The 27,810-nt window shown below is 46.2% G+C and overlaps 2 protein-coding genes across 5 annotated transcripts; both read right to left on the bottom strand.

Moving 5' to 3' along the window:
* On the bottom strand, window positions 205–2,127 carry RPP21 (ribonuclease P/MRP 21kDa subunit). 2 transcript variants are annotated; one of them, XM_005653456.2, is made up of 5 exons: window positions 1,995–2,127; window positions 1,818–1,894; window positions 1,616–1,698; window positions 488–613; window positions 205–344 (listed from the first exon to the last, which is right to left on the bottom strand). In XM_005653456.2, the coding sequence occupies exons 1-5, from the start codon at window positions 2,049–2,051 to the stop codon at window positions 247–249; spliced, it is 441 nt and encodes a 146-aa protein (XP_005653513.1). In that variant the 5' UTR covers window positions 2,052–2,127; the 3' UTR covers window positions 205–246. The 2 variants fall into 2 exon arrangements, with proteins under 2 accessions (XP_005653513.1, NP_001231623.1); NM_001244694.1 differs by having other exon boundaries at window positions 206–344; window positions 1,818–1,918.
* On the bottom strand, window positions 3,519–19,445 carry TRIM39 (tripartite motif containing 39). Of its 3 annotated transcripts, none has more exons than XM_013996585.2 (7): window positions 19,016–19,445; window positions 15,839–16,298; window positions 14,458–14,553; window positions 8,460–8,690; window positions 7,257–7,279; window positions 6,577–6,692; window positions 3,519–5,554 (listed from the first exon to the last, which is right to left on the bottom strand). In XM_013996585.2, the coding sequence occupies exons 2-7, from the start codon at window positions 16,289–16,291 to the stop codon at window positions 5,007–5,009; spliced, it is 1,467 nt and encodes a 488-aa protein (XP_013852039.1). In that variant the 5' UTR covers window positions 16,292–16,298; window positions 19,016–19,445; the 3' UTR covers window positions 3,519–5,006.

Genomic DNA, 27,810 nt, shown 5'->3' with positions numbered 1-27,810 from the left:
ACAGTCCTGGAAATGGGGGCTGCTTGGTGGGGCCAAGTGGTCTATAGACATTGGCATCTCCCTGAATAGTGGGAGTGTGAGGATGATCAAGACAAAGGACAAAAAGAACAAAGAAGAGGTTAGCTGGTGACAGAGAAATACAGACAGAAACAGAGAAAAACGGAGTTCAGAGCTTAAGTACTCACAGAACAGAATCACGCAAAGTTAAACAGAATTAAAGTTTATTTGGAAGGTAGGGTAAATCCATCACTGGTGACTGGAGCTCTGAGGCTGCACTTTCTCCTCAGGAAGGTGGGCTGGGATGGGGTTGGCTGTGTTTGGCTGGGGCTGTGGTGGTGTGGGATCTGAGTAGATGAGCAGAATTAATTTTGTAAGCCTTGGCACCTTTCACACCAACCCAGAACTCACCTACATGTCCTTAGCAGCTCTATGTTACCCACTGCTTCAACGCCCAGAAGGTACCCCCATTTCCTTTACCACCTCTCACCTGTCTGGCTCCCTAGCTGGGCCTCAGGCCGGTCGCCCCAGAGCAGATGCCTAGGATCGTTGAGGAACCGCTGGCTGCGCTGGCATGTTAGGCAGGTCTGTACAGTCCAGCGCTGACCCTTGCAGCCTGGCGTGCATGTGGGGAAAAGAGAGTGTCCACGTTTAGGAAAAGAAAAGGTCTCCTGTACCCAGTTTTGCCTCCACTGTTCTCCAGTAGGGATTCCATCCCCTCTGTACTTTGCATACACATTTGATGGTGTCAGGTCCCTGCATAAACACTGTCAATTTCTTGGTGCCCTTTAAGATAAAATCCAAACTCCTTAACAAGATTCTTCAGGTCTACCCTGTTTCCCTCTCCAGCCTCATGTCTTGCCTTTGCCCACCTCAAACTCCAGCCTCCTGAGCTTGGAGGACCACAAGCTCTTTGGTCTGAGGTCTAATACAAACACCTAGGATTTCCATTTCCCACTCCCTTTGCTTATAATGAACCTCACCATCAGTAGTTGAAGTAATTTGTATACTAGTCCCCCAATTAAAGCATTTTCTATGCTATTCTATTTTCTTTTTCATGCCTCACCTGTGGCTTATGCGAAGTTCTCCCGCTAGGGGTTGAATCAGAGCTGCAACCGAGGCCTACACCACAGTCACGCAGGATCGGAGCTGCATCTGCGACCTACACCCTAGCTTGGGGCAACGCTGGATCCTTAACTCCCTGAGAGAGGCCAGGGATCGAACCTGCATTCTCACGGACACTAACCCGCCGAGGCACAACGGGAACTCTATTTCTATGCTATTCTAATTGTTTCTGTCTTACTTTGTCCCATCACACTCTAGCGCAATGCCGGACACATCTCAAAAAATAACAGTTGAATGAATAAATGAAGATGGAAAGCATGTCTTCCAGGTGCCAAATAACATCTATTATCACGCACGGGCGAGGCGCCTCTCAAGGCAACATCATTTCTCTACTGCCCAGACCTAGTCTATCCAGGCGGAGTTAATTTAACTCAGAGCTAGAGAAAGCCTCCGCCTCCATATCCCACACCTGGCACCCATTTAAACCCGGGAAGGAGACTTGCCCTCCCCTCCCCCAGCCCACGGACATTCCCCAGCAGAAGGGAGCACTCACGTCGCTGGCGCTGGGTGCAGGTCAGGCCCGGAATGAGGAGGGAAGAGCAGCCACGGCAGAGGGTCCTCTTCACCGAGGGGTCCCTGGAGGCGGAAGTGGATAATGGTCTAGGCGCCTGCGGATAATGGTCTAGGCGCCTGCTCTCTCCCTCCCGTCCTTCCCTGGACTCGCCCACCGCCGTCGGGCTTCGTGCCCCTCTCACCGCCGCAAGACGAGCCGCTTCGCTATGGTCCTCTCCGTGTGGCAGTAAAACCTCGCTAGCGCCTGGTTCTCCGGGTCCTGCGCGAGAACGCAATGGGCGGCCTGAGGGACGGAGCCGTCACTGGGGGCCCGCCACCCTGGACCACTTCCGTACGCGCGGGCTGCGACGCAGACTCACCTGATACAAGAAGCTGAGTCTCTGGAAGGCCTCGCGGTCCTTCACCTGCCCCGCCATCCACTCCGCGCGCGGCAGCTCCGCACCCTAAAGTTCACAGGCCCCGCTCTTGGAGGTAGCCCCGCCCGGGGCGTCCGCGCAAAGCCTCCTGGGAAGTGTAGTTCCTGGGGGCCGTGGGCATTCCTCAATCCGGCGCCACCGTGCGGCCGCACAAACCCATCTAATTGCAAACCCACCTGCTGCGGGTAATCCAAACCAGGGGGTGTCTATGTTTTGCTTTGTCTCCACCCCCAACAACCCCGCCCCGCCCCAGCCACAGCAACATGGGATTCGAGCCACGTCTGCGACCTACGCTACAGCGTAGTAAGGACGGAGCCCCCCCAACCCACTGAGCGAAGCCAGGGATCAAATCTGCATCTTCATGAATACTAGTCACATTCATTTCCGCTGAGCCACAAGGGAACTCCTTGGCTTCCTTTTAGTCTTCCTCATGCCCACGATAATATTAGATAAAGACTGGAGAGACCAGTGGAGCCGGAGAAAATCTTAAACTGCTAAACATTTTCAGGACAGAAGACTGGTCTCTTTGTGCAGGTAGGTTGGGGAGATGGTTATGCACAATTCATACCCAGCTACTTCCTGCCCTATGCTCCTGAAGCCAAAGGCAGATGGCCTGGAAGATCTACAGACTAAAGGAGTGGGTTATATACTCAAAAGAAGCACTGGCGCCAGTGGTGGGGAAGCTGGAAAGAGTCGAGGAAGAGGGCTCCTGGCCTTCAGAAAGCCCAGCTTACTCCCAATCTATTCCACTTAAAGAAACACACTTCCTGTCATGCCGTTCTGGACACGCAGTAGGGGAGAGTACAGGAACATGTCAACAACACCCCCTCTCCCCCAGCACAGACATATATAATGCTTCATATCCCTCCCCTTGCCTTCTGACTCTGTTTGCTATTGGACATCATATGTTTACCTCTGTTTCATAGTTAATAATCACTGTGTCCTGAGGTTTAGATGTAGAGCCACAGAACAGGAATAATCCCTGAGATAGGGAGAGGGCAGCCCAAGTCAGGAGAGGATGAGAGTTCTCTCTTCTCTCAACCCCCGTCAGGCTGGATAGGGAACCAGGCCTCCAGCTTGAAGGAAATGGCTGAAATTTCCTCTTGGATAAGTTTCAGAACAGTCCCCAGACTCAAATGAGAAGTATTCTTTAAAAGGCTCGGTGGAAAGGAACCTGACTAGTATCCATGAGGGGGGTTTGATCCCTAGCCTCGCTCATTGGGTTAAGGATCTGGTGTTGCTGTGGCTATGATGTAGGCTGGCAGTTGCAGTTCCGATTCAACCCCCAGCCTGGGAACCTCCATATGCAGCAGGTGCGGTCATTAAAAAAAAAAAAAAGGTACATGCCCAGGCTCATCCCAGATTGGGACAAATCACTGAGGGTGGGCCCAGGAACATGCATTTTTAACACCAAAGAATCGTATACATCAACAGAAGCTGTCATCAAATTACCACACGACACAGAGATCACTTCAGTGGATCCTTTGTTCCATATTTTGTTTTACCAACCAAAGCATCTTGCCACAAAGAACCACAGTCAAGGCACAAAGGTAAGAGGAGAGTCTGGACAAAGTCCTGTTGAGGTGGTAGGAGGAGCTGAAATGCCCTCAATAAACTGCAGTTTCTTATCCTAATCTTCAGTGAACCCCTGATTACCCAAGTAGCAGATAATCCAGTCATTTTAGTTTGGTTTGGCATGCATTGCTTTACCTTTTTTGACAACATATGTACCCTACAGTTTGTTTATTTTGGCCTAACATAAAAATGACTTACATTCTCTGATAGGAGAAATGGCAAAAGGTGAAGGATGGCAACAAACAAGCAAAAAAATTGGCTCTTGTGAACACTAGTTCCAGGCCATATGCACACAGGCCAAAGGAAGTTGCCTATCTGGCCCTTCCCTATACATACCACCCCCTTCTACCCTGTCCCAGGGTGAGGAAGACTCCATTTTCTTTCCCCCGTCCAGCTTGGACACCTTAGCCAGGTAACAAGGCTGACAACTTGGGAGCAGCTACTCAGTAGCATTCTTTAAGGCAGGGGCTTTGGATAGGAATACTTTTCTCTTTCTTCTAATACCTGACTCTCTCCTCTCCAGGTTGGGAAAGCAGTGAAGGGGTAGACACGTCTTGCAGGAGCTCCTGCACCTTGCCTCTCCAGATGAGCAAGGTAACAGCTCTTAGAGACGAGCAACTACAAGGAGGCAGGTGATAAGCCAGCTCTGCTGAAGGCTGAGGCAGAGACCTGGGTTCTCTTTCTTCCCCGCATTCCTACCTCCGGTCAGTCCTACCCATGATGGCAACCAAAGCCACTCTTCTCTTCAGCAGTCTTTAGGAATCTGTTTCTTTAGCCCCCTTTCCTAACCTTCTTTCTTAAGTTTTTTTTTTTTTAACCTTCTAGCTCTTTTTTTTTAAACCTTCTTTCTAACCTTGATGCCCAATCTCTGCCCTGAACAAAACTCCTCAACTTCTAGACCCACGAGAGCAACTGTCATTCAACTTAATTTCAGTCTAGAGGTACAGAGACCCCTGTGATCTTCCTAAAGAAACCAGACCATTCTGGGTCAAAGAAACCCCCTAAAAGGATGTACAGGGGTTTTGGTTTCCTCCTCTGACTCGAGCAAGTCAGACCCTCCTATAGACTTGTTGTTTCTGGAAAAGCCTCTCCTTCCTTCCCAACCCATCCTGTGCAACAGAAAACCTGATGGACTTCAGGGGCGACAACCCCCTGGGAACCAGCTCCCCACCCTGACAGTTAGGAGGGAGACACAGCGTGCTCTCGTCCCAGCCCAGTCCTACCTACTCCTCCACATAAACCATTCTAGAAACCATGGTGTTCTCCCAGATGGTTCAGGACTGGAACCAGCAGACATGAAGACGCTCCAGCAGGTCACAGGAAGGAAGGCCCGTAGCTCTTGACCCTGCCTCACCCTGATTATTCCCATGTCCCTACCTGTCACTCCCAATCTGTTGGGGGTCTGATGGTCAATGGTGCAGCATTCTTCCGACCAGCCCGGATGCCTGGGTAGAAGAGGGGCCAAAGTTTTTCAGTAAAAGTATCGGTGAAGGTGTAGATGTGAGAGCGGTCTGTGACGTTATAAAAAGACAGTGTGCCGGCCTCATAGTCTAGGAATATGCCCACCCGCTTGGGTTTCACCTTGATGTGCAAAGGGGTAAAAGGCGTGGTGGTGGCTGCATACTTGTCGCCGTTCCACAGCCGCACCCGCCAGTAGCCAGTCTCAGGGAGTGGGGTCAGCTCGCCCTTCCGGCTCACAGAGTCCCGGCACACACCCACGGCCCAGTGGGTCTTGTCGCCCACCTCCACCTCCCAGTAGTGTCGACCTGAGGTGAAGCCCTCAGTGGCCAGGACGCAAGGGTAGAAGGTGAAACGCCGAGGTGTATCAGGGAGATCCCGGAGTCTCGTCTCCACAAACTTGACGCTCTTACGGTCCTCCGACAGGACTAGGTTAGGATGAGCAGTCTCGGGGTCCAGGGTCACATCCGCTGGCGGGAGAAGCCAGAGTGGGGAGCTAGATGAGGACGGGAATAGCTAAACGCCCCTGCCTCACTCTCCAGCCTGCCTTTACAGAGCCTGCTCCCTGCAAGGCCCCAGAACCCCGTGGTTTGATTTTCTCACTCCTTGGTGTCACCTAAGGGAGGGGAGGGGGGGACAATGGCTTCACTTCTCATCCTGGCCCTAAAATAAACAGAATGATCTCCTAACTCTGAAAGGACTGGCGGTTTGGGCTGCGGCCTGGTCCTCTGGCCATCCCCCTGACATCATCATCCATCTCACTGTGTGGAGAAGCACAAGGCACAGTCCCAGGGCCAGAGAGAACAGAAAATGTTAAGATGGATACAGAACAAGACAGCATTATAGGCCAGTGATGGGGTGACCACGTGTCTGTTTTCCTGGAATAGCCTGGCTTATGATCATTTTCCAAGTAAGCATAATGAGAGGGGACCAGTTTAGGCAAATTATTTAACCTCTCTGGCTCCCTACTGAGAAAAGTATGAGGCTAAAAGAAGATGACACCTGAGGCTCTTCACTTTTTTCTTTCCTTTTCTTTTTAATTAATTAATTATTATTTTTTTGTCTTTCTGCCTTTTTCCAGGGCTGCTCCTATGGCACATGGAGGTTACCAGGCTAGGGGTCCAATCGGAGCTACAGCTGCCAGCCTACACCACAGCCACAGCCACGCAGGATCTGAGCTGCATCTGCAACCTACACCACAGCTCACGGCAACGCTGGATCCTTAACCCACTGAGCGAGGCCAGGGATCGAACCCGTAACCTCATGGTTCCCAGTCAGATTTGTTTCCGCTGCACCACGAAGGGAAGTCCGAGGCTTCTCACTTTGAGTTGTGACTCAGAGTGAGATTGAAAGCCCAGTACAGGTGGGTGTGGATATGGGCATGAAAAGGGACAGAAGGGAAGGGATAACTGAAGCCCAGAGAAAGCAGGACCTAAAGACTTTCTTCTCTCTGCTGATTCCCTCTGCTAGTTTCCTTTTGGGAACAACTCACCAATTAGCTGTTTAAGGATTTTCCTTAGGGCAAAGTACTGTCGGGGGAAATTGCTGAAGTTCTTTTCCAGCTCTATTGACACTGAAGTCACCTCCATGGTCTTCACCTTCTCACATCTAGGAGGGATGGGGAGATAGGGGAAGAAAGGGCAGGGTCAGGGGAAGCTCCAGCTTAGTGAGTTTTCAGATGTTGTCATCTCTAGGGAGAAACTAAAATTCTCCATCCCCCCACTTTCTTTCTCTTCCCTCAAGACAAGTATTTGCTTGTTGCTTTCTTTTGCCCATCTATGGAAAGCCATGTGGTCCCTTGGACAGACCATTATTGTGTGAATGAGTCTTAGAACTTTTTGAAAGGATTGTTATATTTCATGCAAATAGGTAATCACCCCCCTCCCCCAAGCCCTTTCCTCCTTCCATCTTGTTTGGACACATTTTCACCCACAGGCCCAGGTAGAATCTTGGTATCTACCTTAACAAGGAAGTCCTGATGGTCAAAGGGAAACGGTAAGGGGCTAGTACTCCCGATGATGTGCTCTCTGCTCCGTGGACACAATAAACCTTCTTCTATATCCTACCCAGATGCTGCGTGATATTCCCATCCATACTCCCCCAACTCCTCATTGCAGCCCTACTCTTGAAGCCAAGACCTAACTCACTCGAAGAGATACAAGAATCACTTACTTTTCCAGGGTACTTTTGACATCCTAGAGGAAGGAGAAAAGAAAGCAGTATTGGTCCCGGTGGTCAAGGGTCCTAAAGGCACAAGGTTCCCTCCTCCCAAACGTTTTAGATCTATTAAATAGGCATGAGGCAAACTAAGGGTCACAATGCAAGAGGAAGAACTCCAGAGGGACCCAAGCACATCTCTCCCGACCTACCCCCCACTTTCAACTCTCAGTCATCATGATGCTTGGTAACTGGTATCACTTCTACACAGTCTCTTGTGTGTTTGTCTTTGCTCTTCAAGGACACTGGGAGCTCAATGCTAGGGACAGGGATTGTGTCTGCTCTTTACTCTGTCCCCCAAGTACCAACCACACACCTGTCTCCTTGAGGATCAGTACAGATAGTTCCAGACTGCTGGCACAGGGACGAATCACACTCTCCCATTGTGGTTTGTATCCCTCGTCTGGCATTGGTTAATAAATATTAAACAACTGTGCGCCAATCCTGATTTGTGAATACTTGGGGTCCAGAAGACAAAGAAGACAAATCTCTGCCCCCCAAGGATTTCCCAGTTTAATGTGGAAGGCAGAACACACATACATGAAAGGACACGAGAATAAATACCAAGCAATATATAACATGCAGATAAATGTACAACGAAGCCTCACTTATTCAAATGCTGGCAATGTGATCTCTAAGATAAGAAATATGTTTCCTACAGCCTTGCAAACATCATTCATTTGCTTAAGAAAACAGATTATTTCAAACATTTTAGAGGTACTATTTACATATTAAAAGCAATATATTACTTATACATTATTTCAAGTGTCCTTCAAACTTTGTTTCTATTCTGAGTACTAGGTAGATCATGTTCCAGGACTTAAAAGTAATGGTTACTGCATTTACACAATTTTTAATGCATAGTTTTTTCACTAATTCAGACTAGACTACCCTCCTCTCAAAAGAGTGAATTTTTTCTTTGGTACAGGTGAAGCACATAATTGTTGGCAAGACGTAAGGGCACAGAAATGATCAGAAGGGGACGGGAGGAATCAGAGAAGCCTTTCTGTAGAGAAAGATCCTTTGAGTATGTCTGGAGGACAGAACTGGAATTTAGAGAGGCAGAGCGGAGGAGTGAGCACTGCAGGCCTGCCGAAGGGCCTGTGCAAAGCTAGGCTGCGCTCTGCCTGAGGGGCTATGCAGGGGCAAAGGTCGAACCTTAAGCATCTCGAAGCCCGACTGTAAGCACTTGCCCTCCACCTCCGCAGCCAAGTGGGCCAGGTCCCGGCGCTTATCTCCAAGGTGAGCAGCGTTTTCTCGGAGGCGCTGAAGAATGTCCTGTTCCTCCTCCTCCAGTCGTGAAAGCAACACCTGCTGCTCTTCATCCAGCCGCCGATGAAGCTCTTCAAATTCCTTTAGGATCTGCTGTCGGCGACTCTCCACTAGCCTCTGAGGACAGGGGGAGGGTGTTATGTTTAACAGGGCCAGGGTGGCATAGGTGCCTTTCCCACCCACCATGTGCATAAATTCACACAGACTTCCAGTGTCACTGGAAAGAGCTTAACAGGACACTCATGTTTCTCTCCACTGGAATTTCCTTCTGTAAAGAATGGCTCCATCCCCACTGTCTCCCCTACTGATGACTTGAGAGTGAAGACCACTTGGAAAGTTAAAAAATAAACCAATGTTGGAGTTCTCATCGTGGCTCAGTGGAAATGGATCCGACTAGCATCCATGAGGACGCAGGTTCGATCTCTGGGTTAAGGATCCGGCATTGCCGTGAGCTGTGGTGTTGGTCACAGACTTGGCCTGAATCTGACGTGGCTGTGGCTGTGGCGGAGGCCAGCAGCTACAGCTCCTATTGGGCCCCTAGCCTGGGAACCTCCATATGCCGAGGGTTCAGCCCTAGAAAAGACAAAAAAAAAAAGGAGGAGTTCCCACTGTGGTACAGCAAAGCAAAAATGAATCTGACTAGGAACCATGAGGTTGCAGGTTTGATCCCTGGCCTCGCTCAGTGGGTTAAGGATCTGGCATTGCTGTGAGCTGTGGTGTAGGTCAGAGACGCGGTTCGGATATGGCATTGCCGTGGCTCTGATGTAGGCCGGCAGCAACAGCTCCAATTAGACCCCTAGCCTGGGAACCTCCATGTGTCACAGGTGCAGCCCTAAAAAGACAAAAGACCAAAAAAAAAAGGTTAAAAAAAATTTTATGAGGAGTTCCCGTTGTAGCTCAGCAGATTACAAACCTCACTAGCATCCATGAGTTTTTGGGTTCAATCCTTGGCCTTGCTCAGTGGGTTAAGGATCTGGTGTTGCTGTGGCTGTGGTGTAGGCTGGCAACCGCAGCTCTGATTCAACCCCTAGCTTGGGAACTCCCAAATATTGTGGATATGGCCCTAAAAAATACATATATTTATTAAATTAACTTCCAAAAAAACTGTACTTTTATGTTTTAGTAAAAAAAATTCAAGACATAACAACTCAATAATAGGGAGTTCCTGTTGTAGCTCAGCAGAAATGAATCTGACTAGTATCCATGAGGATGCAGGTTTGATCCTTGGTCTCTCTCAGTGGGTTGGAAAGCCAGCATTGCTCTGGGCTGTAGTATAGGTCAGATGAGGCTCAGATCCTATGTTGCTGTGGTTGTGGTGCAGGCTGACAGCTGTAGCTCCAATTTGACCCCTAGAGGGAACTTACATATGCTGTGGGTGTGGCCCTAAAAAGATAAAAAAGAAAAAAGAAAAAAAAAAGAACTCAATAATATCATGACAACTACTACCTCAGAGATCAGAATACCTCTGCTAGTCCCTAAAGTTCTAGCTAATGCCATTGGCCAAGAAAAGGTAAGTACAAATACTGGCAAGTGAAAGACTGTCATCATTTTTACACTGCAAGACATCTACTTGATAAAAACCTGAGAAACAACTGGTAAAGTATCACAATTAGTAAGATTTTAGTAATGGATCATTATGAAATATAAATGTAGATTTCAGGGCTGAACCTGTTTAGTAACAGTTTCAAGTCACTCAGAGACTGACAGTTTCTGCCCCAGGAACAGGTTATAGAAGTTTGCTAGTAATTAGTTGCTTGAAATTTGAAACACGTTTTCTTTCTGTTAAACCTCTAACGTTCCTGAAATTGGATAATATGGGACCCTTTCTGAGAGTTATCAGCAGGCACATTTTCTCCTGTGCACCCCCACTGCAACAAGAGGTATCTCCCCAAAGGATTCCCCAAGTATTAGAGGACTGATTCAGCTCAAGAGGGAAGGAAAGTGAGAAGCAGAGACTGAGACTCTGGAAGGAGGAAGTGGCTATGGACTGGAAGGCAGGGCTGAGGGTAAATAGAAAGTGGGCCTCAAAAGACTGTATTTCTGGATTTCAAGCTAGTTCCCAACAGAAACTGACTATAGCTCCAGTCCGAGAGCTGCTTGCTCCTCCCCATTCCACTGCTGCCTCCTCAGGAGCACATGGGAATAAAAAAATATTCTCACACTTACCCTGAAGTAAAACACATCCTTAAACAAGCAAACACACACCTCCCGCCACCCATTTTTCCTGTGTGTGTGTGTGTTTAGGGCTTATGTATGGGTAGCACCTAGGATTCAAAATGTGGTAAAAAGGAGGCAAAGGGGTCTCATATAATCCCATAATCCCTTCTCTCTCTTTTTTTCCCCTCTATATTTGTAGGGCAGTGGTTCTTAATCGGGTGTTACCTCCCTCTAGGGATATACAGGGATGTTTTGGAAACAGGGAATTTTTGTTTGCATGACTGGGGATGCTCCTGAAAGGATGCTAACACTCATCCAACGTGTGAGGCCACCCAGCAAGATGATCTGCACCATTTTCTCTAGTCCTGCTGGATATTAAAAAACGAGTCCTGGACTTGAAGGCCTGTGTTTTCGTTGTTGGCCGCACCTGTGGCACATGGAAATTCCAGGGCCAAGGACTGAACCAGGGGTGCCACTTTATAAATAACAGAGTAATTTGTATATGGTTTTAATATACCTGAATTTGTTAGGAATAGGTGAAAAATCATTAAAATTACATATTTTTTAGAACTTTACTAAAAGTTATTTACCATTTTGAAAAACTGTTATCAACAGCCAAACTGCTTGTGGCATTTGAGTCAACATTACTACACAATTACTTCAGTGTAAATTTGTATTTGTTGCATTGTTGATGATGGTACAAGGATAAAACTACATTGCAGTATCTTTCCCAAATATTCACACACTAGATTTTGTTATAAATTACTCTTATGTTGTTATGTCATATTTGGGCATGACGGCCTCCTTAAAAATCATATGGATATCGAGTTCCCATCGTGGCACAATGGAAACAAATCTGACTAGGAACCATGAGGTTGCAGGTCTGATCCCTGGCCTGGCTCAGTGGGTTAAGGATCCGGTGTTGCCTGTGGTGTAGATCATAGACTCGGCTCTCGTTGCTCCAGCTGTGGTGTAGGCTGGCAGCTATAGCTCTGATTAGACTCCTAGCCTGGGAACCTCTGTGGCCCTAAAAAAAAAAAAAAAAGCAGATAGGCTACTTTATCCATAATTTTCATTTCTGCATGGTTAATTACGAATTATTTATTTCTAAAAGAGTTTATGTGTCTGGAGGTGGGCATGAGGGAGAGAAAGGAGAATTCAAAAGTCTCTGAAGGAATGTTGCTGGTTGGTTGATAGTTTCAGAGACCATTGAAATGATAATTTACATTTTAAAAAGACACTACAGTTCTGTTCAAACATTTAGCACATTTAAAAAATTTTTATTCTTCTCTCCATTCTTTTCCTTTAAGAAGGTGATCAACAGGAAGAAGGAAGCTAATAACCAGGGTATAAGCTTTATTTTCACATATTTCCTTAGGGAACCCTCCAAAAGGACAAAGAACTTTTTTCGAAATGAACTAATTTTTCAAAATTAGTTCAAGTTCTAAAAAATTCAAATGCTTGTTTGTTAAAATGTATAAAGGACCAAGGTAATACTTAGTAATACTGAATAATACTTACTTCTTGTTGAAATGTTGTCATTGTTTTAAAAAAGTTAGTGTTTCTACTAATTTCAAACCTGTGTTTAATTTTTTGTGGTCCCTAAATATCAACTCCAAAAACGACTCATTATTTCTTCTAGAAATCTTTTTTCTTTCTTTCTCTCTCTTTTACTTTTTTTTGGCTGTGCCCAAGGCATACGAAAATTCCAGGGCCAGGGAATAAATAAGCGCAGCAGTAACCCAAGCCACTGAAATGACAGCACCAAATCCTTAACCTGCTGCATCACAGGAGAGCCCCTCTTCTGGAAGTCCTTGATGAGGTTAAGTTTCTACACTGTCTCCTTATGAATTTGCAACTGTGCTTTTTGTGCTATGTCATTTCTATTTTCTCCACTTGACTATAAGCTGAAGGACGGTAGGGACTGTGTTTTTGCTCATCGTTGTTCCCCAGTATCAAAGACAGGGTTTGGCCTATACTAGACGCTTAGTAAATATTTATTTGTTCGTTTTGTTTTTTTTTGGTCTTTTTAGTGCTGCTCCTGTGGCATAGAGGTTCCCAGGCTAGAGGTGGAATCGGAGCTGCAGCTGCTGGCCTACACCATAACCACAGAAATGCTAGATCCAAGCCACATCTTCAACCTACACCACAACTCATGGCTGTGCCAGATCCTTAACCCACTTAGTGAGGCCAGGTATTGAACCCATGTCCTCATAGATATTAGTCAGGTTCATTACTGCTGAGCCATGATGGCAACTCCTTAGTAAATATTTATTGATTCATGTAGCATTAGTGTCCCTGGTAATTCTCTGATGGCCTAGTGGGTTGAGGCTCCTACATTCTCACCACTGAGATTCTGGCTGCTGCTGTGCTCTGTGGTGTAGGTTTGATCCCTGGCCCAGGAATTCCCACATACTGCCTGTGTGGCAAAAAAGGAAAAAACAAAACAAAACAAAAACAACAACAACAACAAAACAAGAGAGAACCTGAAATAAATGTTGCAACTCACATTAAAAAAAGAAAAAAAACAAAGAATTTGCATCCCTGGTTTTGCCACACACTGGCTATATGATCTTGGACTAGTCACTTATCAAGTTCTGTTTCCTCCTGTGTAAACTGGGGATAACAATACTTACCTTACAGGGTCTCTAAGTTCACTCTTGCCAAATATGACTTCCTGGACTCCCTTCTTCTTATCTTGTACCTTCTCTACGTCCCATTTGAGCCAAGTCTAGCCTGAATTCTTAGAACTTCAATCCGGGCAGAACTCTAAGACCTAACACAATCCTGAAAGTTTGGAATGTCTTGGATACCTAATGAATTAATGCTCAGGGCTCAATAAATACTAGTTATTATTACTGCTACTATTAATACATGTCTCACTGTCCAATAGAAGAAATAGGACAGATACCAAAATACCATGCTACAAATATGTTAATGCTATGGAAGAGATGCAAAACTGTATGCAAATTAAAAGAGCCAATTTCTAAAGGTTCCAGAAAGGCTACATAAGCAGTGGTTTTCACCAATAGGATCCTACAGTAGAGGATGGGGAAAGGAAGACTATCCTAGAAACTAACCTCATCTAGCATTTTTGAGTTTACTTGAGTTAAGAGAATGTGGTCTAGAGGTTACTGGGCAGCTCCTCCATCCTTCCTCCCGAGTGCATCTTCCACATTCTTCTTGCCTCAATCCCTCTAAGAAACTCCTATCCCTGCCCACTCAGCAGAGAGCCTTCTTCCCTGCCTTACAAAGAAAAGGAGACCAACAGGCATGAACTCCCTCAACTCCACAGATATAAGATATTCTGTCCTTCACCTCTTCCATCTTTCTCAATACTTAATCCATGACAATTAATCTAAGTACAATGTTTAATGACAATCAAGCTTAATAAAAATACCATCATTTCTGAGAGAACAGCATTTTTCTTTTTCTTTCTTTTTATGGCCGCGTATAGAAGTTCCTGGGCCAGGGACTGAATCTCAGCCACAGCTGCAACCTAACACCACAGCTGTGGCAACGATGAATCCTTAATTCACTGCACTGGGCCGGGGATTGAACCCTTGCTGCCTCAGAGACAACGAGGGATCCTTAACCCACCGTGCCACAGCGGGAGCTCCGAGAATAGCATTTTTCTAAGGAACCAGAACTGGGGGGGTTAAATAATGTGTGGTTAATGTTTGGTTAACTGCCTGTAGAGCAGCCCAAATGGATCTCCTGCCTTTACCTTGAGTTCGCCAGGCTTCTTCTCCTCAGAGGACTTGCAGCGGGTGATCTCCTGTAGCTTCTGCTCCAGGGGCTCCAGGCACTTCTGCAGTTTTTCCTGAGGGGTGCAAAGTGGGAGAATGGCATTTGGGATTATCTGGTACATCCTATGTTCAGAAACTAACCCATTTGTTTTAAATCATTTGTTTTGCTTCCTATCCATCTCTTACCACCTCTTGATGCAACTGCCTTGTCTGTCATTTGGGGTGTCAATTTCCTACAGGTCCCTCTTCCTGCCACCAACCTGTCTCCATATCACTTTCTTTGTTCACCAAACTTTCCTTTCACTGAATCTCACAGTGTCCAGCTGTCACCAACTCTCTGTCCTTCTCCTGCCCTGTTCATTTTCTTACTCATGGAACTGCCTATTACTGTCAAAGTGACCTCCTGTCCCCTGATATCTTTCTTTAAATTGTTGTCCTATCCAACTCTAACCACTTGCAAATATAATACAATCTTGATTACTTATTTTGGAAACTACCATAAAATCTTATTTCTAAGATTTTACTAATATAATTGGTCAAAGTTCTTGATAAAGTGCTAAGACATTAAAATCTCGAGTTCCTATTACTCAAACATGTATCCTGGGTCCCAGTGGTAAGTTAATCCGTATACCATGTTATCTATCATCCAGGCAAGATGCAAACAGACTGGTTCAGCTTGGCCTGGTGGAGGTCATTCTAAAGTGATGTTATCTATGCCCAATACTAGGTTAAACAAGGGGCATGTGAGCAGGAGGAAAGAATGAAGAAACCAGACTACCTTTCAGTTCTTCCTAAATTTGATCTTCTCCATGCGGTTTCATTCACTTGTGAAAAACATAATACATTCCAGGACCACACATACGCAGATGTGTTATAAAAGTCAGAGAGAAATTTTGGGATATTTCTCATTGCTTTTTTTTTGCTTTTTAGGGCCGTACCTGCAGCATATGGAGGTTCCCAGGCTAGGGGTCCAACGGAAGCTACAGCTGCTGACCTATGACACAGGTGCAGCCATGCCAGATCTGAGCCGTGTCTGCGACCTACACCATAGCTCATGGCAACACTGGATCCTTAACCCTCTGAGCAAGGCCAGGGATCAAACCTGCAACCTCATGGTTCCTAGTCAGATTTCTTTCCACTGTGCCATGATGGGAACTCCTCTCACTGCTCTTCTTCATGCCTGAGGATAACTGATCAGATGTGCTGTGTGCCTAGTGTATGTAGCTCTGAGGGGAATACAGAGTGAGGACCAGATACCATCTTGCCCTCAGGAACTTATGATCTTCTACCCAGGGAATCTCTCACCCTCTGCACTCCTCTCCCTTGCCCTGCATTAGCATCATGTGTCTGGTTCCTTACCTTGTACTCCTGGGTGGCATCATCCAGTGGCACAACGGTATGGGCCCGGTGAGTGTGGGAAATTGCACATATCAAACAGACAGCCTCCTGGTCCTCATAGCAGAAGAGGCTGAGGGCCTCGTGGTGCTGGGGGCAGAGGCTCTCATCTCGGATCTTCCGCTTGACAGCTTGGAGCTGCTTGGCAATTTCCACCATACTGCCCAGCTGTCGATTAGGCCGGAGGCTGCGGTAGCGGGATGTCTTTCGACAGACAGGGCAAGGGAAGTCCCTCTCTAGGTCCTCCCACCAGCGGGTGATGCAAGCTTTGCAGAAGTTGTGCCCACACTCAATGATGACAGGCTCCTTCAGATACTCCAGGCACACAGAACAACTTGCCTCCACCTGTAAGTTCTCCAGCGCTGCAGCTGTGGAGGCTGCAGAGGCCCCGGCCTCTAACAGACTTGTCTCTGCCATTATTTAACTTGAAGTTAGGAAGGGGGAAGAGGAAAGAAAAATGTTAATTGGAGGTTTAATTTTTTGGCATCCCTGACCTGACATGTACGTCCATGTTAAACGCTAACTGCAGATTTAGTCCCTTCGTGGTATTTTACATCTTCTCTCCCACTAGTCAAGCTCTTTTGTTTCTCCATTTCCAAAACTTGTGACTCCCAGACATTAACTTTTTTTTTCTCTGCAGCAAACTGACATATAACCCTCAATCTCTTGTCTATTATCACTTCCTCTTGTTAGAAACAGAGGCCCCTTTCAACTTTAGCCCAAAGTACTTCTCCTGATTCTGTTTCATTCCATTTGTGTCTTAGAACCAATAGTTCCAGACCAATGAATTCCTGGTTGGACATACTTATCTTTTTTGGCTGTGCCCATGGCAGGTGGAAGTTCCCAGGCCAGGGACTGAACCAAAGCCACAGCAGTGAAAATGTCAGATCCTTAACTGGCTGAGCCACCAAAGAACTCCAACACATTTTTCTTTTTGCTTTTTAGGGCCAAAAAAAGAACTTCCACAGCATATGGAAGTTCTCAGGCTACTGGTCAATTTGGAGCTACAGCTGCCGGCCAATTATACCACAGCCACAGCAACTCTGAAGCAGAGCTGCATCTGCAACCTACACCATGGCTCATGGCAATCCAAGCAAGGCCAGGGATTGAACCTGCATCTTCATGGATACTAGTAGGATTTGTGTCCGCTGCGCCACAATGGGAACTCCCCGACATATTTTTTCTAATGGATGAGAAAGGAGTTTCAGAAAGTGGAATGTGCCATAAAAGTCAAGCATTAAGGTTTCTTTCTTTCTTTTCTTTTTTGGCTGCACCCGTGGCATATGGAAGTTCCCTGGGGCCAGGGATCGAATCCCAGCTGAAGCTGTGACCTATGCCACAGCTGTAGCAATGCCAGATCCTTAACCCACTACAGCACAGCAGGAACTCCTAATTAAGGTTCCTTAAGTATGCATTAAAGCGTAATGTTACAGAAGAGTTTTACTACAATAGCCCATTGGAACCTAAGCTTGATTCTCTGGCATTGTTCTCTCACTCTTTCAAACGGTAATAAATGGAGTGAGTTAGGCAAGGGTAACAACCTCTTTTTTTCAGAAGTCTGGAATTATTCTTCCTTTTAGCAGGCTAGCCTAGAGGAAGTGTGCTATCTTTTCGGAATGAAATGATTCATACAACAACTCATTTCTATTTGTGTGCATTTGGACTTTTGGAACTGCTAGAAAGTGATAAATTCATGGCAACTGTACTAGAAAGTCTATTTCTATTACTGAGCCCAGGGCAAGAACTTCTTGAAAAGACAGCTGACATGTCTATTCTAGTATTCAGCAATGACTGGAGTCTTCTGAAATCAACATCAATAACTAATTCCTTGGATGTACTGTACCTCCAAATAATAGGTTCTGGAGTGGCTGGGAATTAAAAGTAAAGAGGCAATCAAAAACTTCCTCAAACGAAGCCTTAAAAGAATTGCAAATGCATGTAAGAGATTTATAAACCAGAAGGCTGGTCCTCTACTCCACTTAAAACATCACCACTTTTATCCACGAAAATAGTTGATTTCTCTATCCCCTTAGCCCCTCCTGTGGACCCCCCCACACACACAGAGGACCCAAGAGAATAAATTTATTAAGTCTATGTGTTGAGAGACAAGTGGCCATGTAATGATTAGGGTTAACAATGATTATTCCTGTATATATTTATGGCACACGTGAAAAGTGTTTCATTTGGAGTAGGAACTGGTTAACTTGTTTGGACCTGAATTTCTTCCCTCAACCAGAAGTTCAGTCGGATGATTTTTTTCTACCTACAGGAATCCAACTTGGACCAGTGACTATTCACTTTCCCTAACCTTCTAGAAATTAGGTGGTCTCTTCACCTGGGGTGAGTTAAACTGTATGCAGAATTAGGGACCAGGAAGGATCTAGAGTGGTAAAGAAGCAGCGTGAGAGATGGGGAAAAGGTTAAGGAAATATGAGGAGAGAATTTGGAGCTACAGCAATAGTGTGGCTTTGGGTGTCTCTGGGTTGGTCATTTCTTAGCCTCTACTCCTCATATCTCAGTAGAAGGGCAAACTTCGGAAACGTCCTCGTTTTGTTTCTACCACTGTCCTGGGTCCCGCCGTACGACCCGCTCCTGAGCGTGGTCCACGACTCGGTCCCACCCCGTCTCCATTTCTCCCGCCAGATCTGGCGCAGGGGGACTGGAGAGGGGGAAAGGAAACGCCGTGGTTGGCAGGGAGGGAGGGATGAGTGTCCAGGTGAGAAGAAGGTGTGACGTGAAGGTGGGATGCCCGCCGCTATGACGCGGCCGAGACCCGCGGTGACGGCGTCAGAGTTTCACCCGGGGAGGTGAGCGGCAGCGGGACGGGGGAACGGCGGGGTAGCCAAGCAACGCCGGACGCGCTGACGTCGCCGGGGCGGCAAAACGTCCGCCCGGGCCCGAGGCGGGCGGAGGCAGCAGTGGTTACGTGCGGGGGGCCGGTGACGCAGTCGCGGGGCGCTAGGACGCGGCGTGCGCAGCCGGCCGGCGGGGGCAGGCCCCAGGGCCCGGGCGCCGCGGCGGGACAGCACCTACCTTCCCGGCTTCGGGTCCGGGAGTGCGGGGCGCGGAGCCGCCGGAGCGCTGCCTCCCTCCTTCCTCCTCCCCCCGCCCCCGCCCCGCAGCGCGACACACAATACTCGCCGGAAGCGGAAGCCACGCCGAGAGGCTCGTGTCAGTGGAAGCCGGGGTGTCGGCGGGCGGCCGCGGGAGGGCCTAGCGACGCCTGCGGAAGAAGGAGAAGGCTGGGGGATGGAGGTGAGAACCAGCAGGAGGAGTCAAGGGCGAGAAGGGACCCGGAGGGACAGGTAGCTGAAATGCGGTCGTCCAGGTGATCCGAGGAATCCTCTGGGAAAAGAGGACCGCGCATGCGCGCGGCGGAGCGCTGAAGCCCATTGCCCTCAGGCGCCTATCCGCGCCCGGGTGGGCGAGACCCGGACAGGGTGAGGGCCAGGGCTCTCTCCTGGCTCGCCTAGTCCCGGGTGGGGCTGGGAGCCGCCGGGGGCGGGGCAAGGGCGAGTTGCGGACTTTGAGCTACACTTCTCTCCAAGCCGGCCCGGGGGAAGGTGGCTCGCCGATGCGGCGGCCAATTACGTGGCAGACCTGCGGATCTCAGCTGGCACGTCACTTCCGACTAGTTGAGGTTCAGCCTTTTAACATGCAAGGATTAATTTAGCTCTCCCTGCGGTGCGCCTCGAATGTTCCTTGCCTCGTCCCTGCTAGGCGGGCTTTATGGAAATTGTCTACCTCCCCCACTTGAGTGGGAGCCCCGAGAGAGCTGGTATTGGGCCTCTACTGCTCACCTTTGTATCCTCAGCTCCTGGCTCGGGACCCTACCGCTGCGAGCACGCGGTAAACAGCCGTTCTGGGTGTGAGCCAATCCCGGCGTTTTCCAGTTTGGGGGCTGCGACTTGAGTTTCTCCGCTAGAGCCGGTGGTGCTTGTGTGGGGACTCCGGATTCCTGCGTTAATGCCTCTTTACTTTCCTCTCCTGTTGCTGGAAGCTTCGCAGGCCTGTGGCTTTGGAGGAAAAGGATGAGGTAATGAGGCTGGGCAAGAGTCGGCTGATGGAGGTGTGATGAGACTGGGAGGAGGTGCTGAGTAGAGTTGATGGAGCTGGGGAGGAGTAGATGCTAGGTAAAGGAGTGATGGGGCTGAGAAGAAGTCGAGGCTGGTTAGAGGTGTGCTGGGGCTGAAGTGGAGTTAGTGCTAAGAACGGCTGGTAGAGGGAGTTCCGTTGTGGCGCAGTGGGAACGAATCCGACTAGTATCCATGAGGATGCGGGTTGGATCCCTGGCCTGGCTCAGTGGGTTAAGGATCTGGCGGTGCCGTGAGCTGTGGTGTAGGTCGCAGACATGGCTCGGATCCTGCCTTCTTTGTGGCTGTGGTGTAGGACGTTAGCTGTAGCTCTGATTCGACCCGGAGCCTGGGATAAGCCGTGGTGGGTGCGGCCCCAAAAAGCAACAGAAAGAAAGAATGAACTGCTGGTAGAAATGACAACTTACCCTGCCATTTCTCCCCCAACGCTTGCCATATAGAATGCTGACTGAAAAGAAATAAACACATTTTGGTGTGTTCTTCCAGGAAGAATGGCCCAGTGGCGCAAATTGTTCCTCTTTAAGTTGTGATGCTGTTTACGAACAGTCAGTATTTAACCTCTCATCCTTGGAGCCAGGAACTATTTACTTGCAGAAAATATCAAATGTGAAAGGTATAAAGATTTAGGGTCAGGCATGCTAGATTCAGTCGGTCTGCTTTTTTTTCACTGTTCTTTGCTTTTTTGTTCGCTTTTTTTTTTTTTTTTTTTTCTGTAGCCAGTGATTTGAAGAGGATTAAACTTGGTAGAATCACATTATTACATCTGTTTCCCCCTGTTGTTTAGCTGTTGGGAATTTTAGCAGCAGTGCTTGTTCTAATTCACAGACCGTCTCAATTCTAAGGTAGGGTAGTTTGAAAACCACTGACTGAGTAGTCAGCCTCTTCAGCTTTGCTTTGTAGGGGGAGTAGTGAGATTTGGTTCTGGTTTTGATTGGTAACTCTTCAGGTGTTTGCTAGCACTTCATTCTGGCTTTCCGTTTGTGTGTGGCCAGGTGGTTATACTAAGGAAATTTCCAGCAGGATGCACATTTCTGAGGAGTATGAAGAATATTGTCCCGGAGACAAATAGATTATTATGAGGACTTTATGCTCAATATGGAAGGAAAGGGGGAGAATGACTAAGTGAAACTCTAAAATTATGAAGGGCATGTAGTCTGTCATAGACGGGTTGGCAGACCTTTCCTGTGAAGAGCCAGATAGGACATAGTTTTGGCTTTGTTGCCCAAAATCAGTTCTGTCTGTGTAGCATGAAAATAGCATTAGACAATACCAAATGAGTGAGCATTGCTGAAATTTGAATTTCATGTAAATTCTTTACCTGTCTTGAAATTTCCTTTTCATTTGAGTTTGAGTTTACCCCTAATCATTAAAGAAATGTAAAAACAGGAGTTCTCATCGTGGCTCAGTGGTTAACGAATCCGACTAGGAACCATGAAGTTGCGGGTTCGATCCTGGCCTTGCTCAGTGGGTTAAGGATCCGGCATTGCCGTGAGCTGTGGTGTAGCTCGCAGATGTGATTCGGATCCCGAGTTGCTGTGGCTGTGGTGTAGGCCGGCAGCTATAGCTCTGATTCGACCCCTAGCCTGGGAACCTCCATATGCCTTGGGAGCAGCCCTAGAAAAGGCAAAAAGACAAAAAAAAAAAAAAAAAAAGTAAAAACATTTCATAGCTGGTGGACTGTACAAACACAGATAGCTGAGCATATGCTCATCCCTATCATAGAACAATAATGAAGTACCCAGTATTTTTCAAGAGAGAATACTTGAGAAAGAGGGTGAACACAGTGCTATGAGCTTTTATTTCCATTTGTCCATATAACACACAAAATAATAAGGGAAATTTGAGATCTTAACATGAATTTATGACCTGTGAAACTTGGTCAGATAATTTATGAGTGTACTAAGCTACAAGTACATTCTTTAAACAAGGAAAGGTATTTCTTGTCTAAAATTAAAAGGGGGAGTTCCCATCATGGCTTCGTGGTAATGAACCTGACTAGTATCCATGAGGACAAGGTTTCGCTCCCTGGTCTCCCTCTGGTGGGTTAAGGATCTGGTGTTGCCATGAGCTGTGGTGTAGGTTGCAGAAGTGGCTCGGATCCTGCATTGTAGTGGCTGTGGGACAGGTCAGCTCTGACTAGACCCCTAGCCTGGGAACTTCTATATGCTGTGGGTATGGCCCTAAAAAGACCAGCAATAAAAATAAAAAAATTTAAAAAAATAAAAGATTGTAGTTCAGGAGAGGTGGAATAACACTGAATTCTAATGTTGATTTATACCAAGAGGTTTCCAACACAGGAATATGCAAAAATGAGTTACGGTAATATGAAAATAGTATACACTTTTTTTTTGTCTTTTTGCCTTTTCTAGGCATATGGAGGTTCCCAGGCTAGGGGTCTAATTGGAGCTGTAGCCACCAGCCTATGCCACAGCCACAGCAACACGGGATCCAAGCCTTGTCTGCAATGTACACCACAGCTCATGGCAATGCCGGATCTTTAACCCACTGAGCAAGGCCAGGGATCAAACCCGAAACGTCATGGTTCCTAGTCGGATTCGTTAACCACTGTTCTACGACGGGAACTGCTAATATACACTTTAATAATGTATTCATGTCAGGAAAATACACCTGATACATCTTTTATATGGGAAGATATCTTGGAACCACTGAGTCATATAGAAGAAGAGGATGTATTAGTAGTGTAGGTAGAAAACTGGTTAAGGTTAGATATGGTAGGATAAAGAGGGAAAGGGTTCAACTGTCCAGACTTCTGAAATTCATACTCAGAAAAAAAAGCATCTAATTTTCCCCTATTTTTTTAATTATGAAAAATTTCAAACATACAGAAAGACAGTCATTGGTTTTCTTTTTATACTTTACACTGGCTATCTTTCATCTTTCTGATTCAGTAGCATGGAACTACTTTGTTCTTTTTCACATCTACATTATTACTTTATTGTGTAAAGATATAATTTATTGAATTATTTTGTTTAGAGAAGACATTTAGGGTCTTTCCAAGTCTTATTAAATAAAGGGTGTAGTGAACATCCTTGCACATACATCTTTTCCCCCAGTTTTATTGTGATATAATCGACATATAACACTATTCAGAGTGTACACTATTCAGAGTGTAATTATTTGATATATCTATACTTTTATCTTTAGATTGTTATACCACCTATTTTTGTAGAATTAGAATTAGAATTCCAGGAATTAGATTCCTGGAAATTGAGTTGCTGGGTCAGAAGGCATGTAAATTTAAAATTCTAATCATCTCCAGTTTCCTTCCCATAAGGTTGTACTTATTTGTGACCACACCAGCATATTATGAGATAATCTCTTCCTATAGTGGAGCCAGTGTTGATATTTTCGTATTTAAATTTTTTTTGCTAATATTTTTCATTAAAACATTGCGATGACTGCATAACTGGTCTTGTTCTGCAGGTAACATACATTTTCCAACCTTTTATCAGCAGGTGGGCATTTACTTAGTTTCTTTTTTGGCTGTTGTATAGACAGTGTTAAAGAATCTCTGAACTCATGTCCTTATGTGCTAGTGGATTTATTTCTGTGAGAAGTATTCCTGGGTTGCAGGATATTATTTATAATCAGCCCACCATATCCACAGGTTCTATATCTGTGGGTTCCACATCCTTGGGTATGGAGGGCTAACTACTATGCCATTTTTTATTTTTATTTATTTTTTGTCTTTTTGCCTTTTTCTAGGGCCGCTTCCCTCGGCACATGGAGGTTCCCAGGCCAGGGGTCCAACTGGAGCTGTAGCCGCCAGCCTACGCCAGAGCCACAGCAACGCGGGATCTGAGCCGCATCTGCGAGCTACACCACAGCTCACAGCAACGCCAGATCCTTAACCCACTGAGCAAGGCCAGGGATCGAACCCGCAACCTTATGGTTCCTAGTTGGATTCACTAACCACTGTGCCACGACGGGAACTCCTGCCATTTTTTAGAAGGGACCTGTGCTTTGGTAGATTTTGGTATTTGTGGAGAACAACTACAGTATTTATTTTAATAGATATTGCCTTGCTACTTTTTTTTTTTTTTTGTCTTTTTGCTATTTCTTGGGCTGCTCCCGCGGCATATGGAGGTTCCCAGGCTAGGGGTTGAATCGGAGCTGTAGCCACTGGCCTACACCAGAGCCACAGCAACGCGGGATCCGAGCCGCGTCTGCGACCTACACCACAGCTCACGGCAACGCCAGATCGTTAACCCACTGAGCAAGGGCAGGGAGCGAACCCGAAACCTCATGGTTCCTAGTCAGATTCGTTAACCACTGCGCCACCACGGGAACTCCACCTTGCTACTTTTTAAGAAGGCTCTTATTCTTTACATTTCTCTTGGCAGCAAGGTATGAACTTTCCCCTTTTCCATATCCGCAGAAGAGGTAGTTGTTATGTATGTTTTTATTTTATTTTTTCTAGCCAGTAAAGAGATCTTATTTAAATTACATTTTGTCTTCCTTAGTAATTTTGGTTATCTTTTTGTTATTAATATTTGTTTGTCATTGGGATTTGTTTTTCTCTGCCTGTTTTTCCTGTTGTGTTCTGTCTTTTGCTTATCAATTTATACATATATACACAATGCATACTGTCCTCATTAAGAATTCCAGCCTGATCCCTAGATTCTAATTTACTTTCCTGGATTTTCTTACAGTGTTTATTATTTTTACATTTAAGTCTTCATCTTTATTTTTATTTTTTGGCCTTTTTAGGGCTGAACCCAAGGAACATGGAAGTTCCCAGGCTAGGGGTCCAATTTGAGCTGCAGCCAAGGCAGCCAGATCTGAGCTGCCTCTGTAACCTATGCTGCAGTTTGGAGCAGGACCCTTAACCCACTGAGTGAGGCCAGGGATAAACCTGCATCCTCACAGACCCTATGTCAAGTTCTTAACCTGCTGAGCCACATGGGAACTCCATGTTCATCAATACAAAGTTTTTAAGATGAATTTTTTTTTTTCTTTCTTTTTGGCCGCACTCTCCGCATACAGAAATTCCAGACGAGGGATTGAACCTGCATCATAGTAGTGACAATGTGGGTTCCATAATCGCTAGGCCACTGGGGAACTCCTTATGCTTTTATACGATTCTTGAATTATTTATTTATTTATTTGTTTAGTCTTTTTCTAGGGCCACACCCATGGCATATGGAGGTTTCCAGGCTAGGGGGTCTAATTGGAGCTATAGCCACTGGCCTACACCACAGCCATAGCAATACCAGATCCGAGCTGCATCTGCAACCTACACCACAGCTCACGGCAACACCGGATCCTTAACCCAATGAGCAAGGCCAGGGATCGAACCCATGACCTCATGGTTCCTAGTTGGATTCGTTGACCACTGAGCCATGACGGAAACTCATGATATTTTTATATTTGTCTTCTACTTGGCTGGGAGCTACTTGAGAGCAGAAACTGTCTTTCTTTCCTATCCCTGACAGTCTCTGACACATAGGAAGCCTTAGCTAAAAGAGAAAAGCAAGGCTTAGAATGAATAATTTTCCTAAGGTCACATAGCTAGTGTATGGCAGAGCCAGAAGGAGCATCCAGATCCTTAACCACTCAACAATTATAAAGAAGAAACACTGCATGAGTGTCAGGAGACCCAAGGACTAGCCTTTAGTTGGTGGCTCTTGTGTTGATTTTCCCTAGGTGAGATTCTTTACCTTTATCATATTTTGTTCTCATTTGTAATGCTCTTTTTAAGGCCATCAATTGAAGGTTATTTTTGTTTACGTTTCTTCCAAGGAAATTGAAAAAGTCTCAATTCCCTATAGATTTCTTTTGAGATAAGTGGCTGAAGAGAGCTGTTGGCTATAATGAAGGTATCAAGAATTTCCTGCTCTAGCTCAAGAGTGTCCCTCCTATGAGTAGTTCAGACTCGGTGCCCTATAGGGCCCTTTTGGGTCTTATATTCCAAGTGTTTGTCCCTCACCTGTATGCTGTCCCTCGGTGACTGCACCACCCTTTATTCTCCCTTTCCGTCATCTGCCGGTTGAGATGTGACTTTCCTCAGCGGGTTTGGTGAGGAACACCAGCCTTGAAGGAGTGACACCTTCTGCTCTCCATGGTCCTGAAAAGATGTCCCTGGGTTTCCTGAAAGTTTCTGTTTCCTGAGTACAGATTTGAATTTTTATTTGTTTTTGAAGAAAAAGGAGATGACAGATGATCTGTTAATGAGTTACTGGAAACCACAGGAGAATAAAAGGTACTGTCCAGGTGGTAGAGACAGATCTTCTGTTCTTTCGCATTTCTCCATTTCTCCATTTTGTAGTCTTTTTCCTTTGGCTGCCTCAGTGTGTCCAACTCTGCTTCTCTTGTTGCTGAGGTCTCAGACCTTATGATTTACTCCAGAGGTGCTGGCAAGACTGAGCTCAGATTTAGGATTAAGGACATTAGGACTGCAGAAGGATTAGGTAGGCTTCGGGATTGATCTGTCAGAGAGACTTCAGGAACTCCGTATCTCTCCCACTCAGACTTTTGTCCTCTCTGCGATCAACACAGTGTTGTCAATGATCATACCCTGATTTCCCTTCAGCGAATCCCTAAGGAACTAGAATGTCTTCCCTGAGAATTCCACTGCTTAGGAGGTGACCCAGAAGTGATAGCCCCTCCAGTCCTCTCCCTGTTCCCATAGAGCACCTTAGAGAGATTCCAAAGGGAGGTTCCTAAGGGTCAGGACCCTTAGGATGTGAAATTACTAGATTCGATCTTGGGAGGTAATCTCTACATGGAGCATCTGGATTGCTGCTTTCTCTTTTTCTCTCATCTTCCTTCTTCCTTTTTAGTCTCTGCATTTCCTTTTTCTTTAAAAAGCAATTTTTTTTTTTTTTTTGGTCTTTTTAGTTTTGCACCTGCAGTGCATGGAGATTCTCAGGCTAGGGGTCCAACCGGAGTTGCTGGCTTAGGCCACAGCCACAGCAGCTCGGGATCTAAGCCATGCTCACAGCAACCCTGGATTCTTAACTCACTGAGCGAGGCCAGGGATTGAACCTACAACCTCATGGATACTAGTCGGATTGGTTTCTGCTGTGCCATGATGGGAACTCCTAAAAGAGCAACTTCTTTGCTGTTGATTATCTAGTGCTTTACTGCTTTGTTAGTTACGTTGTTACTCCTCTCCTGTATCCCTCCCATTTAATTAATTGCCAGTTTCTGACATTTTTAAACATCTTAGCTGTCTCCTCCTTCCATTTTTCACTCGACTGTCCTATTTCAAGTCTTTCCTTAGACTGGTAACTGCCTCCCTACCTTCATCTGAGCATTTGGTCTCACCTCCTTGCCCCACTCCCAGCCTTTCGTTTGTAACTGCCTCCTTGGTGATATTTCTGACTCAAAACTCTGGCTGTGGTCATTCCCCTACTGTCATCTTTGATGACTTTTATTCTTCACCTATTGGGTAAAACCTAAATCTCTCTGGAGTGGCTTATGAAGATCTTTATGAGCTTGTTCAGTGGGCTGGCCGAAGTTTATAGATGGGGAATTGTGAGGAAGAAGAAATCATTTGTAGAGAAGTAGACACCACATCTTTGTGCCCTTAGGTATATGGGGGATTCCGTATGTGATCCCATTCAAATGTAAAGAAAGTTTAAAACAACTTTCTCCAGTCTTCTTTTTGACTGGTCAAGGAAGCACAATCATCCTTCTGTTTTGTCAAACTGAGCACTTTTTAGGGAAGCCAAGATCTTTGCATACTGCTTATGGAAATTTCTTTTTGCAACAGAGGTAGGCTGTGGGTCACTGAGGACACTCATTAAGCATGTACTCCCCAAATACTGAAGGAAGAGTCAATCAGAAACCAGCTTTTAGGAGTTCCTGTCGTGGCTC

This window comes from Sus scrofa, chromosome 7 (assembly GCF_000003025.6).
Source record: "Sus scrofa isolate TJ Tabasco breed Duroc chromosome 7, Sscrofa11.1, whole genome shotgun sequence".
In the NCBI taxonomy this organism is placed as follows: domain Eukaryota; kingdom Metazoa; phylum Chordata; class Mammalia; order Artiodactyla; family Suidae; genus Sus; species Sus scrofa.
This window is presented reverse-complemented; position numbering and strand designations above follow the sequence as displayed.